We start from the raw sequence: 14,870 nt of genomic DNA, 5'->3' as shown, positions 1-14,870 counted from the left end.
TCTTTCATGTTTATCTTTATGTCTCCATGTTTATTGAATTGAATTGAAGTATTTAGCATGTATGACAGGAAGTCATATGAGATAAAGCTGAAGGGACATCAGGACCAGGAAGAAGAGTTTGCATTTATTAAGTGCTTATTATGTACTAGGCACTGTGCTAAGCACTTGGGCTACAAATGCAAGAAAGATAGTCCCTACCCTCAAGGAGTTTTCTTTCTAATTGGGGAAAACAATCCATAGTAATAATTGGTGGTTGTTGTCCTTCATTTTTGCAGAGAACCAAAATGACATCATTATGTTAGAGTCAAGTTACAGTACATCCAACTGTGGTTGATCAGCCCAGTACAAGCTTGGAATGCTCTACCACAGGTTGGGCACAAATAGTCCATGTGAACATTTGGGATGGATTCTCTACTTCAATTCTGCTTTGCTCATAGAGCCTTCTCTGATAAGGGCATACCATGCTGGGCAATCCTGTGCCAGTCTCTCCCATGTCACACAATCAATTCCAGAGTTCTTAAGAGAAGTCTTGGAAGTGTCTTTGTGTTGCTTCTACATGTGAGCATTTGCCTTGTGAGTTCTCCATAAAATAGTCTTTTAGTCAGACATACTTTTGGCATTCGAATAATAATAGCTAGAAAAGTGGGTGGAGGAGTCCAAGTCTAGTACTTGGTAGGAGTGAAGTGAACATGGCTTCATGCTCATGAAGCCATGAATCATGAAATGATGATTCAGCCCACAGAATAGATGATGAGCAGGCCGTAAGATGGGAAATGTCTCTCGGGGAGAAAGCTACTAGCGATCCATAGGAGCAACTTAAGATTTTAGCACATATGCATGACATTAGCAGATCTTTGCATCAGAAATTGCTGTGGTAGGAGTTTGCAGATGAGGTTGGAGTATAGGGGAAGGGCAGAAGTGAGAAGACCCATAAGGCGCTGTAACTGGAGATGGTAGGTGACAGGTGGGTAGAGGGGAAGGAGGTTTCTAGTCCAGTATAGCAAGCATTATATTAACTACCTACCATGTGTGTGGTGCTATTCTAGCTGCTGAGAATAAAGGACAAAATTTAAAAAACCTCATGGTGCCTGATTGGGTATAAGAGGAAGAGATAGAGGATGAACAACGTGTTTAAAGAAGTGTCAAAGATAACCACAAGATTGTGAAAATGTGAGGAAGAGTCAGTGGTGGTGCCCCAGATAGAAACATCTGTAAAGTCAGGAGGAGAGAACCAGGTTTGGGGAGAAGGGTGTGTGTTGAGGTTCACACATGCTGAGTGTGAGCTGACAGGCAGGTGCACAGGTCTAGGACACACAGCAAAGGGCAGACTTGGAGACACAGGAATGGAAATCATCTACTCAGGAGTGAGTGTTTATACCATGCTAGTAAATCAGATTGGCTAGAGAGAGGGGAGGTGGGGAGGTAGGGTGATGTTCTGTTACCTTGTACTGGTTGTCTTACCGTGGCAAGAAGTAAGGAAAAATGCATTCCTTTGTGGGGATTGGTTACAGTTGAATGAGATTTAGCACAGAAAACGTTCACTTGTATCTTCAGGATAAAACTGTCTCTCCTGAGGACATTTCCTAAATTTCAACAGTCAGGTAGTTCCTTTTTCCTAAATTGGTTTGCTGTCTCATCTGCAGATTCGCTGGAAGTACATGATTGTAGATGAAGGTCACAGGATGAAGAATCACCACTGTAAGCTAACACAGGTCCTGAACACACACTACGTAGCCCCACGGCGCCTGCTGCTGACAGGGACGCCCCTGCAAAACAAGCTACCTGAGCTATGGGCACTGCTCAATTTCCTCCTCCCGACCATCTTCAAGAGCTGCAGTACATTTGAGCAGTGGTTCAACGCTCCCTTTGCCATGACAGGAGAAAAAGTAAGTATGCCCAAGCCAGGAGTCCCATGCAGGCTGTGCATGGAGAGCCACTGCTATTAGGTGGGAACTCGTCAAAGTCAAAAAAGACAAAAACTGCCAGTTCAAGGTACAATCTGTCAGTTTATCAAGTGACATAACATAAGCTGCTAGGAAGTAGAAAGGTTATTTATTGTGTTAATAGTAGATAAAATTCCTGTATGTGCAGAGTACAGTATCTTGATAGTGTAGTGGAGTAAAATATAGAGCAAAGGTTCTTGGGTGGGGGCTAGGAAACAGATCCTGCCAGGGGTTCAGTGGGGAAAAAGTTTTTTACTGCTGAGACTCTTGACCCTCCATATGGCAAATGTCAGTTGATATCACTCACATAAACAAAAGCTCTTTGGAAAGGAAGGGCCTCAGTAACAGCTTGAGATGGTAAGGTGCTGGCCAAGAGTCACACAACCACCGTTGGCCGACTTGGAACTCCCTTTCTGTGTCAGCCAGCTAAGAAGAGATACTTTATTGCAAGTGCTCATAAAAGGTGAATTGTACAAGTTCTAGAATAATAATAACAGTGGTTGGCATTTGTATATTGCTTTGTGTTTTGCCAAATGAATCATATACATTATTTCATTTCACCCTCACAATCCTGTGAAGTAGGTGCTATCCCTGTTTCATTGATAAGAAACATAATACTTAGAACTGTTAAATAACTTATAACTAATCAGTAACATAGGCAGAATTTGAATACAGATTTCGCCTGACTTGTTCATTACCACTCTGCCTCCAGTGATGAATTAGTTTTCTTAGTAGTTTTAAAGGATTAAGAGCTATGAAAAGTGATCTTATATGACTATTGAATAAATATTAATGTTTTCTTAGGGCAACCTGCCCTGAACCACCTTCTCTTCTCACTCTACTCACCCTACACTCTCTTGGTGACTTTATTAGCTCCTATGGTTTCAAATATCATGCAGCTGACTTCCAGGTCTTTCTCTCTCCTGTCCTAGTCTCTCTTCTGAATTCCAGTCTTGGGGTGTCATGATGTGCCTAAAGCTCAGACTTACTATCTTTTTCTTAAAACTCAACCTTCTTTCAAACTACACCTATTTCATTCAAGGACACCACTGTCCTTCCAGTTGCACAGGATCACAACCTTCAAGTCATCAGTTCTCTGCTGTCCTTCACCCCACATCTCCAGTCACTTGCCAGGTGTTGTCGATTCCATTTCTACAATAGTCCTCAGATCCATTCCCTTCTTCACTTATAAAGCCTCATCCGTTTAGCAGACCTGTATCCACTCTTAACTGGATGATTATTGCAATAGCTTCCTAACTGGTCTTCCCACCTCCAGGCTCTCCCTTTTTCCAGTTTGTCTGCACATATCTGTCAAAATGATTCTTAAAGCAGAGGTCTAGCCATGTCACCAAGCTGCTCAGTAAACTCCCAAGGCCCCTATTACCTAAATGCAGACCCTTCTGTTGGCTGTTTAAGCCCTTCCACAAGCAACCCTGCATAGTCCAAACAGCCAAACTAGCCTTCTTGCACTCACACAGCATCCCGCTGCTCATCTCCATCTCTAGTTTGGGTTGTGTCTGCCCTGTACTTGAAATGTATTCCTCACCTCCATCTCTTGAAATTGTTTGCTTTGGTTAGCTTCTCATTTACTCAAGCCTATCTTCCTGTCCCCCTAAGCTTCTGGTGCCTCTCTGCCAAGTTAGATGGTATTTTCATATATATTTCTATTTGTGTGAATATTGTATGCTCCTGTAGAAGGTAAACTCCTTGAGGACAAAAACAAAAGCTTTTATCTTTTTATCCCCAACATCTAGCATGCTGCCTGACATGCTGATTGATTGATTGATTTCTGTGTTTGCATTTTAGCAAAAATTCCATCTCCTCAAAGATAATGGTTTTGTTTTTCTTGTGTTAATTGGTAAAAAATAGGTAGACCTGAATGAAGAAGAAACTATTCTGATTATCCGACGTTTACACAAAGTGCTACGTCCTTTCCTGCTCAGACGGTTAAAGAAAGAAGTTGAAGCCCAGTTACCTGAAAAGGTGTGTATAGGTATCTTTAGGTATTTTGAGCCCACCTTGTCAATGTCTCCCTTGACCCTACTCTGGTCTTGGGATATGCCTGAGTGTCCTACTCATATCCCAGATTCAGTGTGTCCAGGATGTAATTTGGCATGTTCTTTTAAGCTTACCTCCCACTCAACTTGTAGAATCATTTTTGACTCTTCCCTTATTCTCCACAACCAATCATTCGCTGAGTCCAGGTCACAACTTTGCACCTCTCACACTGCTACCCTTTCTGCTCACACAGCCCCTCCTTTGTTCAAGTTCTTATCACTTCTCTCCTGGACAATTGAAACAGCCTTCTTGCTTTGTTAGTTCATCCTACCCACCTCTGTCAAAATGCATGAGGCATAGGACTGACCATGTTACTCATAGCCACTGTGCTAAAACACTGACCCTGGAGCTCCACCAGTTGATTTCAGATGCACCTTTCCAGACTTACTCTCATATTTGTCATCCTTGCCAATGGACTACTACCTGTTCTCCAGCATCCCCCAGGCCTCTCCTGCCTTCAGCCATTTGTGCATGAGTCAGTATCTAGAATATGCTGTTCCCCCTCCTCATCTCTGCTTTCAGAAATCCATCCTCACCTCCACCTCTCAGAACCCTCGGCCTCCAAAGCTTGGTTCAAGGGCTGCCTCCTGCACAAGACTTCCTGGTGTTCCTCATGACATCCCATCCCCACCCCATTGTTTTGTATTTATATGTATGTATATTATTTCCTCTAATAGAACATAAATAAGTGCCTTGTCTTTCATATGCCCAGCACCTATCCCAGTGTCTGGCTCATAGTAGCCATTTAATAAAGACTTGTTAATTTTTTATTGATTCCTTCAAGGCCCAGTTTCAGTGCTACTCTTTCCATTAAGCCTTTCCTGGTTCTCTTTTTCTCCATTCTTCTCTCCCCTTTCCCCCTCCGCATTTTCTAAAGCATTTGGCCTGGATATCTCCTTTGCTCAGATCACATTTTATCCTCTGTTTACTTGTGAATATCATCTCCCCTAGTTGTCCATTCCCCACCTTTTCCCCACTCCCAACCCCCCACCGCCACTGAATTACGAGTTCTTTAAGGTCAGGGACTATCATTTTTTCAGCATTCTCTCCCAAGCACCCACCACAGTATCTGCTACATAGTAGGTACTTAATAACTGAATTTTCTCTTTCTTTCATGATAACCCTTCTAGAAAACAGGACTTAGTGGTAACAAGCCAAGGGTGCTAGAGGTCTCAGGCCTAGCAGGTTCTCTTCCCAGCCAGACCCTTAATTTCAGTCTGCATTTTTATCCCACTGTCTTCCTCACTGTGCCCTGCCATGAGAAAGGGGGATTCTGGGTACCGAATATCTAAGAATATCTTGTTGCCTTATCAAAACAACTGCTTTCCATAAGTGGTGTCTTTTGTGACTTTCCAGGTGGAATATGTGATCAAGTGCGATATGTCTGCACTGCAGCGAGTCCTCTACCGGCACATGCAGGCCAAGGGCGTGCTCTTGACGGATGGCTCAGAGAAGGACAAGAAGGTCTGGCACAGAACCTCGCCCATCCTTCCTCCCTCTCCACCAGGGATTCAGAGACTTGAGCCTGAAAGTTGATTGGGATTCATTTCTCTTACTTGCTTTCAGTTTTATTTGGAATATAACATTTTGGGCACTTTAACTGACAAATTTCCTGGCCATTTTGACTATTTTTGACTTGGCTTGCCTCGAAGGGCATTAAACTAGTGTCTACCAAGCATTTTAAAATTAATCATTGTGATAATGACCAGCATGGTTCAGTACATGAGAGTTTGTGACACTGCACTTTTTAGTCCTCCCTAGCAGGTGCTGATCCTGTATTTGAACATAGTTCCCCATAATCTCCTTGGGAGCATTTGTCTGCGAGGTTCTTAAACATTTCCTCACTCATGTCTTTCTGCCTTTTGATGAGTTGTGTGTACCTTACCTTGCCAGCCTATCTTTCAGAACAGAGATATTGTGTCTCCTCACCTGCTTTATCTGAATATGAAGTCGAGAGAGCTCAAATAAATCCTTAAATCCTTATCAGTGGAGTATGTGAGAACGTTTTTTTCCCATGTGGCAAAGTGAAAAATAACCCTTTGTAATGCCTTGGTATTCAGAGTGAATCAGTCATCTGTCAGCTAATGAGGAGAGCCCATGGGTCCCTTTTCACAGGGTTCTCTCTGAGCTGATCCTGTGGCTTAGAGCAGGGTTCTGACTGAGAAATCTTCTGTTATCCTAGGGCAAGGGTGGCACCAAGACACTGATGAACACCATCATGCAGCTGAGGAAGATCTGCAACCATCCTTACATGTTCCAGCACATAGAGGTGAGGCAGATGCCAAGGAGTCCCTGTCAGAGGGAGAATGAGTTAACCAGGTTACAGTAGAACTCCCGCTTCCAGTTAGGAGAGCTTTTTCTTAGTACTCAGGATGGGCTCAGACATGGGTCTTCATGATCCCATCATGTCAAAATGATGAACCCTTAGGTATTTGGTGCAAACAAACAAGTAATTATTCCTGTGTTGCCCAAATATGCCGCCTTGTCATTTCACAGAGATGCACAAGTACTGTTAAAAAGACAAAAGCCACCACGTCTTGTTCATTTTTGTGCAATTTCCTATCCGGAGTTATCAAAAAGACTTGCTTTTCACAACTGCAAAACTTTGATTAAATAGCCAGTCTCTGGGCTTTCACATCCCAGAAACAGTTGTGGAGTGTATAGTGAAATGGAAGTGTTAGACTTGGGACTGAATACTCCAAAACTCAGTGAAGCCCCAACCAGATTAAGATGTAATTGGGAAATGTTTAACAAAATAAAAATACAGTACAATGTAGTTAATATGAATCTGTGTTTTTCTGAGTTCTTAGCCCACAAGGATCCGTTTCTTATTAAGTTTGATAGCACTGATTTAGCACTTCTAAATCTCTTGGACGTAAATAATTGTCCTGTTTTGTTTGCAGGAGTCATTTTCTGAGCATTTGGGATTTACTGGAGGCATTGTGCAAGGGTAAGAGCAGCACTGACTTGAGATTTCTCATTTTGAGGATCCAGATGGAGATGGGCTTTTTATAATGTGCCTTTGTTTAAAAATCTCCAACCTTTATGTATTAGAACAAAATGCACATAATTTTACTTGATGTCATCTTTATTATTATGAATATAATCTACCATTATATATACATTTTAATTTTATTAATGTCTTTTGTTTTTACCTCACTTTTATTTCTGAATATGGCCTTTCCCTTCCTCTACCTAGCAAGCCACCTTTGTAGTAGGTTAAAAAAGAAAGAAAAAAACATCTTGACAAAACCAATCATGATATCATCCAGATCCCATAGGATATACAGTATTCCACACCCATCGTCCCCTACCCTTACAAAGAAGGGATAGAGGTGCATTTTCTGATCTCTGGAGCCAAGCTAAGTCATCATTATAATGATACATATCACTACATTTCTTTTTGTTTGTTTGTTTGTTTATTTTTTTGTACTTTTCCATTTACGTTGTTATTGGATATATTGTATTTTTGTTTCTGCTTACTTTGCATTAAATCAGTTCCTACTTCTTGCAGATGAGTAGTATTTCAATACTTTCACCAACTACCATTTAAACAAATTGTTCCCTGATCAATGGGCCTTTACTTTGTTTCCAGTTCTTTGCTGCCACAAAAAAAAAAAATTCAGGAATACTTTGAAATCCACCCCTCTCCTCTCTTGTTTGGATTTGGAGTTTGAGGGTTTTCTTAATATATTTTATAATAAACTTAACAATCCTCAACAAAAGCAAACATTTTATGATACATAGAAGAAAAGGGAAGAGTACCGTATAAAAAACTGAACTTGCTACAGAGGTTTTTGTATATATTTATGTATGTGTTAACTTCAACCAGACAGTAACAAAATTGCTCTATTTATGTTCCCCCTCTTGCATTTTCTTCTGTTCATTGTCTAAAATGCTTTATACATCTTTTTTCATGTCTACCAGTACCACCTGGTAAGAGGTCTATCTTTAACAAATATTCATAGGCAAGCAAAACAAATGAATACATTAGCCATACCTGATGCTGTACCTTTAGTCCAGCAACTTTCTGCCAAGAGGAGGAGAGAGTCTTTCATCATCAGTTGTTTTACATCCAAGTAGTTTCCTCCTTATTATGATCCTCCTGGGTATCATTTGGCTTGGTTTTGTTCATTTTATTCTTCAACACTTCCTCTAACTATATGTGTGTGTTATATATGTGTGTGTAGTTATATCCTCTTAATCCATAATGTTCTTCCCTTCTTTTGGCACAATGAAATTCCGTTCCATTACTTTGTAGCCTTTTCCCAAATGATGGCCATCGATTTTGTTTCCAGTTCTTTGCCACCACATGAAGTGCTCCTTTAAATATTTCTGTACATATAAGTCTTTTTTTCTCATTTTTGACCTACTTGCCACTTTTCCAGTGTTTTAGCTTGGAGTCATAAAAATCTCCCTCCTTATACTGTCTCAGCATCTTCTTTTTCACATACCATGTGTTTTTTTGTTTTTTTGCATACCAGCCTAGATTTATACCGAGCTTCTGGAAAATTTGAGCTCCTGGATCGAATTCTTCCCAAGCTCCGAGCCACCAACCATAAAGTGCTGCTCTTCTGCCAAATGACCTCTCTCATGACCATCATGGAAGATTACTTTGCATATCGTGGCTTTAAATACCTCAGGCTTGATGGTGAGTTTAACAGAGAACTTTTTGTTTGAAAACTGTCTTATAATTTAGTTATTCCTTTCCCTGAGTTACTGAAAGCATTTCCGCTTCCTAATTAATCCTCACAAAACCCTGTGAAGGAAGCAAAGATTTCAGAGGATGATTTTTCTATTTCATAGATGATAAAACTGGTTCATAGGACCTCAGACTCTTAGAAGCATATTTTAAACCTAGGTCCAGCTGTAGTCCCAGTATTCTGCTGCCTTCCTGTCAAGTGCTTAAACCAGGGTGGAGGTGAAATGCCTGCTGGCCCTCTTCCCTGTTGGGGCCAATTCAGATTAGCCATTGTTCAGTGACTGAATCCAAGCTTAGTTGGTAGTTAAGGTTCCTGGCTATTTCATTACATCCAGAAGGTTGGCAGGAAGTGTTTAATTTGCATTTGATGACTTGAAATAACCTGAATCTTGCTGAGAGCTCCTTTGATCACAGTTGAGACTGACCAGAGAGGCCTGGAAAGCTCTCTTCTATTCCTGCAATGCAGATTACTTAGCTATGAATGTAAGAAATGAAATGGTCATGGCAGTTCCTTGGGTAGAGTACTTGCATTCCCCTGTCTAGAGAGCCTTTCCTTTCTACCCAAGAGGATTGCTACAAAGCAAGTGGTTTACTATTCACTGGAGCCAGAGAAACATGATTTTTGTATTCTTACCCTTAGAAATGTTTCTCTTTGCAAAGCAAGAAGTTGCCTCAGTTATTATATAGGACTCCACAGCCCAAGCTACCTGCCTTTATTTCTCAGGTTAGTGAAAACAGTAATTTAGTACTTCATTCACACCTGGCACTCTGAGGTGGCCTGGTTGGTCACTGATATCTTCTTTCATAGGGTACATATCTGAATCCTTTTTTTGGGGGGGAAGGGTCAGTCTTGCCCATAGTTACTATGCCTCATACAAAGGACCATGCCCCATAACCTGCACACACCACTGAGTATTGGGGGCAGTGTTTCTAGTCACACTCTTACCTAATCACTAAAGGCAGTTGTTTAGGGCTTTTTTGTTTTTGTGAAAAATGTTAAAAAATAAAAAATAAAAATAAAGTTAATTGAGCTGAATTTAAAAGTGTTTGTTCTTCATATGTTGTACACATCTCCTTAAGTAAATATTAACTTTGATTAAAATGACCCCATAACCATGTTGAGAACTTGATTTATATAAAGAACTTTACAAAATTTATGTATGAAGCTGGGCAAGGTGCTTATTTCTTCCTGGGCTGGTCATTTTATTTAGACTTCTAACTCTTAGATGATATCAAAACTCCTAACCTTTTTCTTCTTTGGTGCTCATCAGGAACCACGAAAGCTGAAGACCGTGGTATGTTGCTGAAAACCTTCAATGAACCAGGCTCTGAGTATTTCATTTTTCTCCTGAGTACTCGGGCCGGGGGTCTTGGGCTGAACCTCCAGTCTGCAGATACTGTGATAATTTTTGACAGTGACTGGAATCCTCACCAGGTAAAAGAAAAATGGAGCTAAATGAAAGGACTCTTGATAGATTCCACAAGCAAGAAAAAGCTGTCCCCCCATCTTAAGTTAAAATACTAACTTCCTTCCTATCTCAGTTATTCTGAGTGGTTTGACACGTGAACTACAAAAGGAACCTATGGAATCTCTTTCTCTAGAGGTGATTTAAACCATCTGTTTGGATGGTGTAAGTATGAATTCAGTTGGAGACAAGTAGCTGAGCTGACTGGCCTCTTGTGATCCCTTCTTATGCCAGTCCTCTAGAAGCACAGACATGTTATCAGTATTCACAGATAAACCAAAGTATGGCTCATTCCATGAGCACTGAGGTGTAGTCTGATATAGAAGGCATGTTACCTCCCTCTTTTCCACCTGAAAACAGCTGCTTTTCTCAGGCTCTCATTCTATGCAAAATGAGAGGTTACTAACTCAGCTAAAGAGAAAAAAGTCACCACAAGGGACTTGTCTTTCATTTTTTCCGCCAAGGACACATAAATGCAAAGTGTGCGCCCTCCCTCGTGGAGACTTAAGGACTGCTTTCCTCATCTAACTTAGTTGCTGACTATTTATCTACTTCTGCTCACTTTGTTCCTTACTTGTGTGTCCAGATAAAACCCAGAGACAGATTAAGCAAGAAACTATCCTGGGTCATGTGCTGTTGATAGCTCACCAGCGCTAGAAGCCAGTGTTCTCATTTGTACTGAAGGTATGCCTAGCATTGTGTCATGCACATGGGAAATGCTCAGTAAATATTTGTTGCTTTTGCTATATTCACGAGGCAACCATGAAAGAAAATGTTTATGGTGAAAAACAGATCTTCCCAAGAACAAAGTAATAAAATCTGACCCTTCTTCCCATAGCCTTGAATCTCAAGGCAGGTAGAAGGAAAACTGAGGTGGTATGTCCTCCTTCTAGGGCCTCTTCCAGAGTTGGTAACGGCCCTGGCCTCAGAAGCTCCATTCATCTATGATTCCTAGAAGAATGAGCTGATTTTCCCAGTTGCTCTACTAAAAACCATCAGCAAAACTGGCCTGTTAATTGAGCTTCTCTCTCTAGTGATATAATTTCCTCTAATAGCAAAAGCTTTTTAGGCAACTTCATGCTTGGCTTTGGGGGTATCTCTCATCCCAGGCATGTCTTTTCACAAAGGCCCAGCCTTCTAAGTGACATTTAAGAACCTAATTTTTTTCTTAGAGAAATTTGAATTGAAATGACAAACAACTTCCTCTTTTAGGACTTACAAGCGCAGGACCGTGCCCATCGTATTGGGCAGCAAAATGAAGTCCGGGTCCTCCGTCTTTGCACAGTTAATAGTGTGGAGGAGAAGATCTTGGCTGCAGCCAAATACAAGCTTAATGTTGACCAGAAGGTTATCCAGGCTGGTATGTTTGACCAGAAATCCTCCAGCCATGAGAGAAGAGCTTTCCTCCAGGCGATCCTAGAGCACGAGGAACAGGATGAGGTAAGAGGCCAGACAGACCCTGCCCTCTCTCTTTCCAAGTGTGAATGGTGAATGCATGGATGCCTTTCCTTTTTTTCCTTTTTTCCTTTTTTCCTTTTTTTTTTTTTTTTTTTTTTTTTTGCTCTCTTATGTTTTTTACATCCCTGGAATAAAGGGAGTGTGGGCTGAAAGGAAAGAGGATGAGTACTTGCTTTTCTTTAAAGTGACTTTTAGTGCTGGTGAAAGATGCCGGATTGACAGCCCTGGAGACTGAAGTCCTCTATTTATCCACAGAGCAGACACAGCACGGGCAGCGGCAGTGCAAGCTTCGCCCACACTGCCCCTCCGCCAATGTGCCTCAACCCTGACTTGGAGGAACCACCTCTAAAGGTGAGAGGGGTAGTTCAGTCTCCATGCCCATTCAATCCTTGGCTTCTGTGCTGAGGTGGCCAGCAAAGGGCCAGGTCTGACGATGTGCGTGTGTGTGTATGTGTGTGCTTTCTGTTGCCATGTGGATACTTGTCCACTGGAAACTGGACTGAAACCTCAACCTCATTTCCCATGGACCACCGAATAGCTCTCAGGTGGTAAAGACTGTCGGTGTTGAAATCCACTCACTTCAGCTCCTTTTAGAGTCTCCACAGTGGAATTAAGTATTTAAAATCTTGTAGGAAGAAGATGAAGTTCCAGATGATGAGACCGTTAATCAGATGATCGCCCGACATGAAGAGGAGTTTGATCTTTTCATGGTGAGCATCAAAGATAGTGGGGTAGTTACAGCCAATAGAGAGGGTCATAGGCAATGTCATATTTTCTGCTGAGAGGAGCTTCACTAGGAGACACAAAGAATATGAATATTAAAAGGATGCTTTTAATGGTTTGTATGCATCTACAAGATTGTTTTGTAACAGTTAATTTTTAGTAAAATACTAATATTATTAGGCAGATCCCAGGATTTGATTGGAGAGACAATGAGCCCCATCATTCTTGATAAAGAGTTGGAGTCTGAGGGGTAAACCAGAATTAGACTTTCATCTCTCCTGTTGGTGTTGTCTTGTGCTGAACAGAGCAGTAATTGTGGTCTTCACTTCATTATGTTGACTTGCTGAACCTGAATGGCTCTCTTGCAGGGAGAATTCAGTCCATTAAAGGCTAATGGGTTTGAAGAAGAGATAGTAAAATAGAATTTGCTTACTGCTTCAATAGTTGTGGATTTCTTAACTCCATCTTCTCTCAGAATGGAAGTGGTGACTATATAACCTTATCCAAACATAGCTCCTAGGCCCACCTGTGCTACCTTGTCAGCTTAGCCCCTGGAAGAACAAAATGATGTGTTTCTTCAAGGAAAGTTAAAGCCCTGGTGTCCTTGCATCCATGGAGTGAGCCAGAGGCTTGTTCTGGAACATAGCAACAGGATGGTGCGTTAGAGTAAAACTGTCCAACTGCATCCGCACCTGACTGTGTTCCATGCTGGAATAGGGATAAAGCTACTTCATGAGCTGTAGTTTCTTCCTTAGTACTTATGGAAAGCCTCTCTAGCTAAAATACACAACTTGGGTAGCTGATTAGGATGCATATTGGGATACTTCATCTCACTATCACCCAAGGACTTTGTAGCAGGAATAGAAATAGTCAGTTACCCCCTTGCTCTTGATTTTCCCATTGGCCCCTGACTTCCTCTTACTGTATCCTAGCGCATGGATTTGGATCGTAGGCGAGAGGAAGCTCGAAACCCCAAAAGAAAGCCACGCCTGATGGAAGAAGATGAGCTTCCATCTTGGATCATTAAGGATGATGCCGAAGTTGAGAGGCTGACTTGTGAGGAAGAAGAAGAAAAGATGTTTGGGCGAGGCTCCCGCCACCGTAAAGAAGTCGACTACAGCGACTCACTGACCGAGAAGCAGTGGCTCAAGGTATATACTGTAGGTGATGGCTTCATTCTGCACTGATTTTTTTTCAGAGTACCCTTGTTAGTGTCCTGGGGGACCTTAGTCTATGCTGAGAAACTAGTCTCCTGCCCAGTGGGTTACAGTCTTGAGTGAGAATTTTATCTGAAATCTGACTAGCTTCCAGCAGTCCTTACTCAAGTTTATTTTTATTTCAGTGTCAGTGAGGCTTAAGTGGCACAGATGTTAATACAAATGTAGTTTCTTTGCAGAAGTAGGTTCCCTTGATTATGTCATACCTGTAATATTCTCCACAAGCGCCACCTTGATTTGTGTTGCCTAACAGATGTTCTCTGAGGATGTAAAAACTAATGAGTTTATCTAAGTATATTTCTCTCTAGGAAGAAGTGTCCTCAGCTGGACAGTAATGAAAAGTTGACAAATTTATATACTGGCTCTGTCCTTTTTTCTATGCATATTTTGTTCAGAATGCCACCTTTCTGTTATTAAAGTGGCTTATACATGAGACAGTAAACTAGTTTATCCTGCTTTAAATAATAAAAAGTCTAATGAGTTTAATAAATTAAAATCTGTACTATGACTAGAGAGACCAGAAGACTGGATTCTAATGCCAGCCCTGTACAGTGGGCTCAGAATCAGAAAACCCTGAGTTCAAGTTCTGCCTAAGATGCTTCCTAGCTATGTAACCCTGGGCAAGACAATTTAACTTCTCTTGGCCCCAGTTTTATCATCTGTAAGAGAGTAGATTGAATGGGGTGGGCTCCATGGTGCCTTTCAGCTCTTAAGTCTATGATCCAAAGAAATGAGAAAATGTTCCTCTTAACCTTCTTTAGAGTAAGCTACTATGGGCGTGCAATCGCATGTACTGCATATTCAATTGACATGTTGACTACTTTTACTCACCTACTTTTCTTTCTCCTTTATTCTTTGTTAAAAGAGATGGCTTACTAGAGAAGGCAGAATGAAAGGAAATATTGGACATTGGGAATGATGTAAAAACCAAAAATTCAATAAAAAAATGATTTTTAAAGAAACCCAACATCAGAGTGTGGCCCCACTTTTGGTCATAAAGTCAGCCAGAAGGAGCTCCCTAGTCAGAACATCTCTCTCTCTCTCACTCTTTCAGCTGATGAATTCCATTTACATGTTAAGAACCCAGGGCTCACAGAGAACTATGTTGCAGCTGTTGATTTCTGTGCAAATACTGTCCCCCAAAAAAAAGATCAGAGGAAACAAATGGTTTTGAAGTGGATCTGATTTGATATCCAAGAAGCAGGGGCAGGCAGATGATGTGATCATGTAATGAGAGAACCGCCCAGCTCACCTGTCCCACCAGATCACAGCCTTGCTATATTTCATTTCCAAATAACTCTGA

The 14,870-nt window shown here is 41.3% G+C and overlaps 1 protein-coding gene across 14 annotated transcripts in view; it reads left to right on the top strand.

Annotated features, from left to right (window-relative positions):
- Nucleotides 1-14,870, top strand: part of SMARCA4 (SWI/SNF related BAF chromatin remodeling complex subunit ATPase 4) — a 128,145-nt gene that overhangs the window by 95,979 nt on the left and 17,296 nt on the right. For 9 of the 14 annotated variants that reach the window (XM_072602324.1, XM_072602323.1, XM_072602333.1 and 6 more), the window contains 11 exons: nucleotides 1,644-1,886; nucleotides 3,813-3,926; nucleotides 5,358-5,465; nucleotides 6,184-6,270; nucleotides 6,905-6,951; nucleotides 8,486-8,652; nucleotides 9,975-10,138; nucleotides 11,382-11,609; nucleotides 11,883-11,978; nucleotides 12,260-12,337; nucleotides 13,283-13,510. In XM_072602324.1, the coding sequence (XP_072458425.1) occupies nucleotides 1,644-1,886; nucleotides 3,813-3,926; nucleotides 5,358-5,465; nucleotides 6,184-6,270; nucleotides 6,905-6,951; nucleotides 8,486-8,652; nucleotides 9,975-10,138; nucleotides 11,382-11,609; nucleotides 11,883-11,978; nucleotides 12,260-12,337; nucleotides 13,283-13,510 (1,560 nt within the window). The remainder of the gene's footprint in view (nucleotides 1-1,643; nucleotides 1,887-3,812; nucleotides 3,927-5,357; nucleotides 5,466-6,183; nucleotides 6,271-6,904; nucleotides 6,952-8,485; nucleotides 8,653-9,974; nucleotides 10,139-11,381; nucleotides 11,610-11,882; nucleotides 11,979-12,259; nucleotides 12,338-13,282; nucleotides 13,511-14,870) is intronic. The other 5 variants (XM_072602327.1, XM_072602326.1, XM_072602331.1 and 2 more) reach the window with 3 other exon arrangements.

This window comes from Notamacropus eugenii, chromosome 4 (genome assembly GCF_028372415.1).
Source record: "Notamacropus eugenii isolate mMacEug1 chromosome 4, mMacEug1.pri_v2, whole genome shotgun sequence".
NCBI lineage: Eukaryota > Metazoa > Chordata > Mammalia > Diprotodontia > Macropodidae > Notamacropus > Notamacropus eugenii.
The sequence above is the reverse complement of the archived record's forward strand: the minus strand, read 5'-3'. Positions and strand labels throughout refer to the sequence as shown.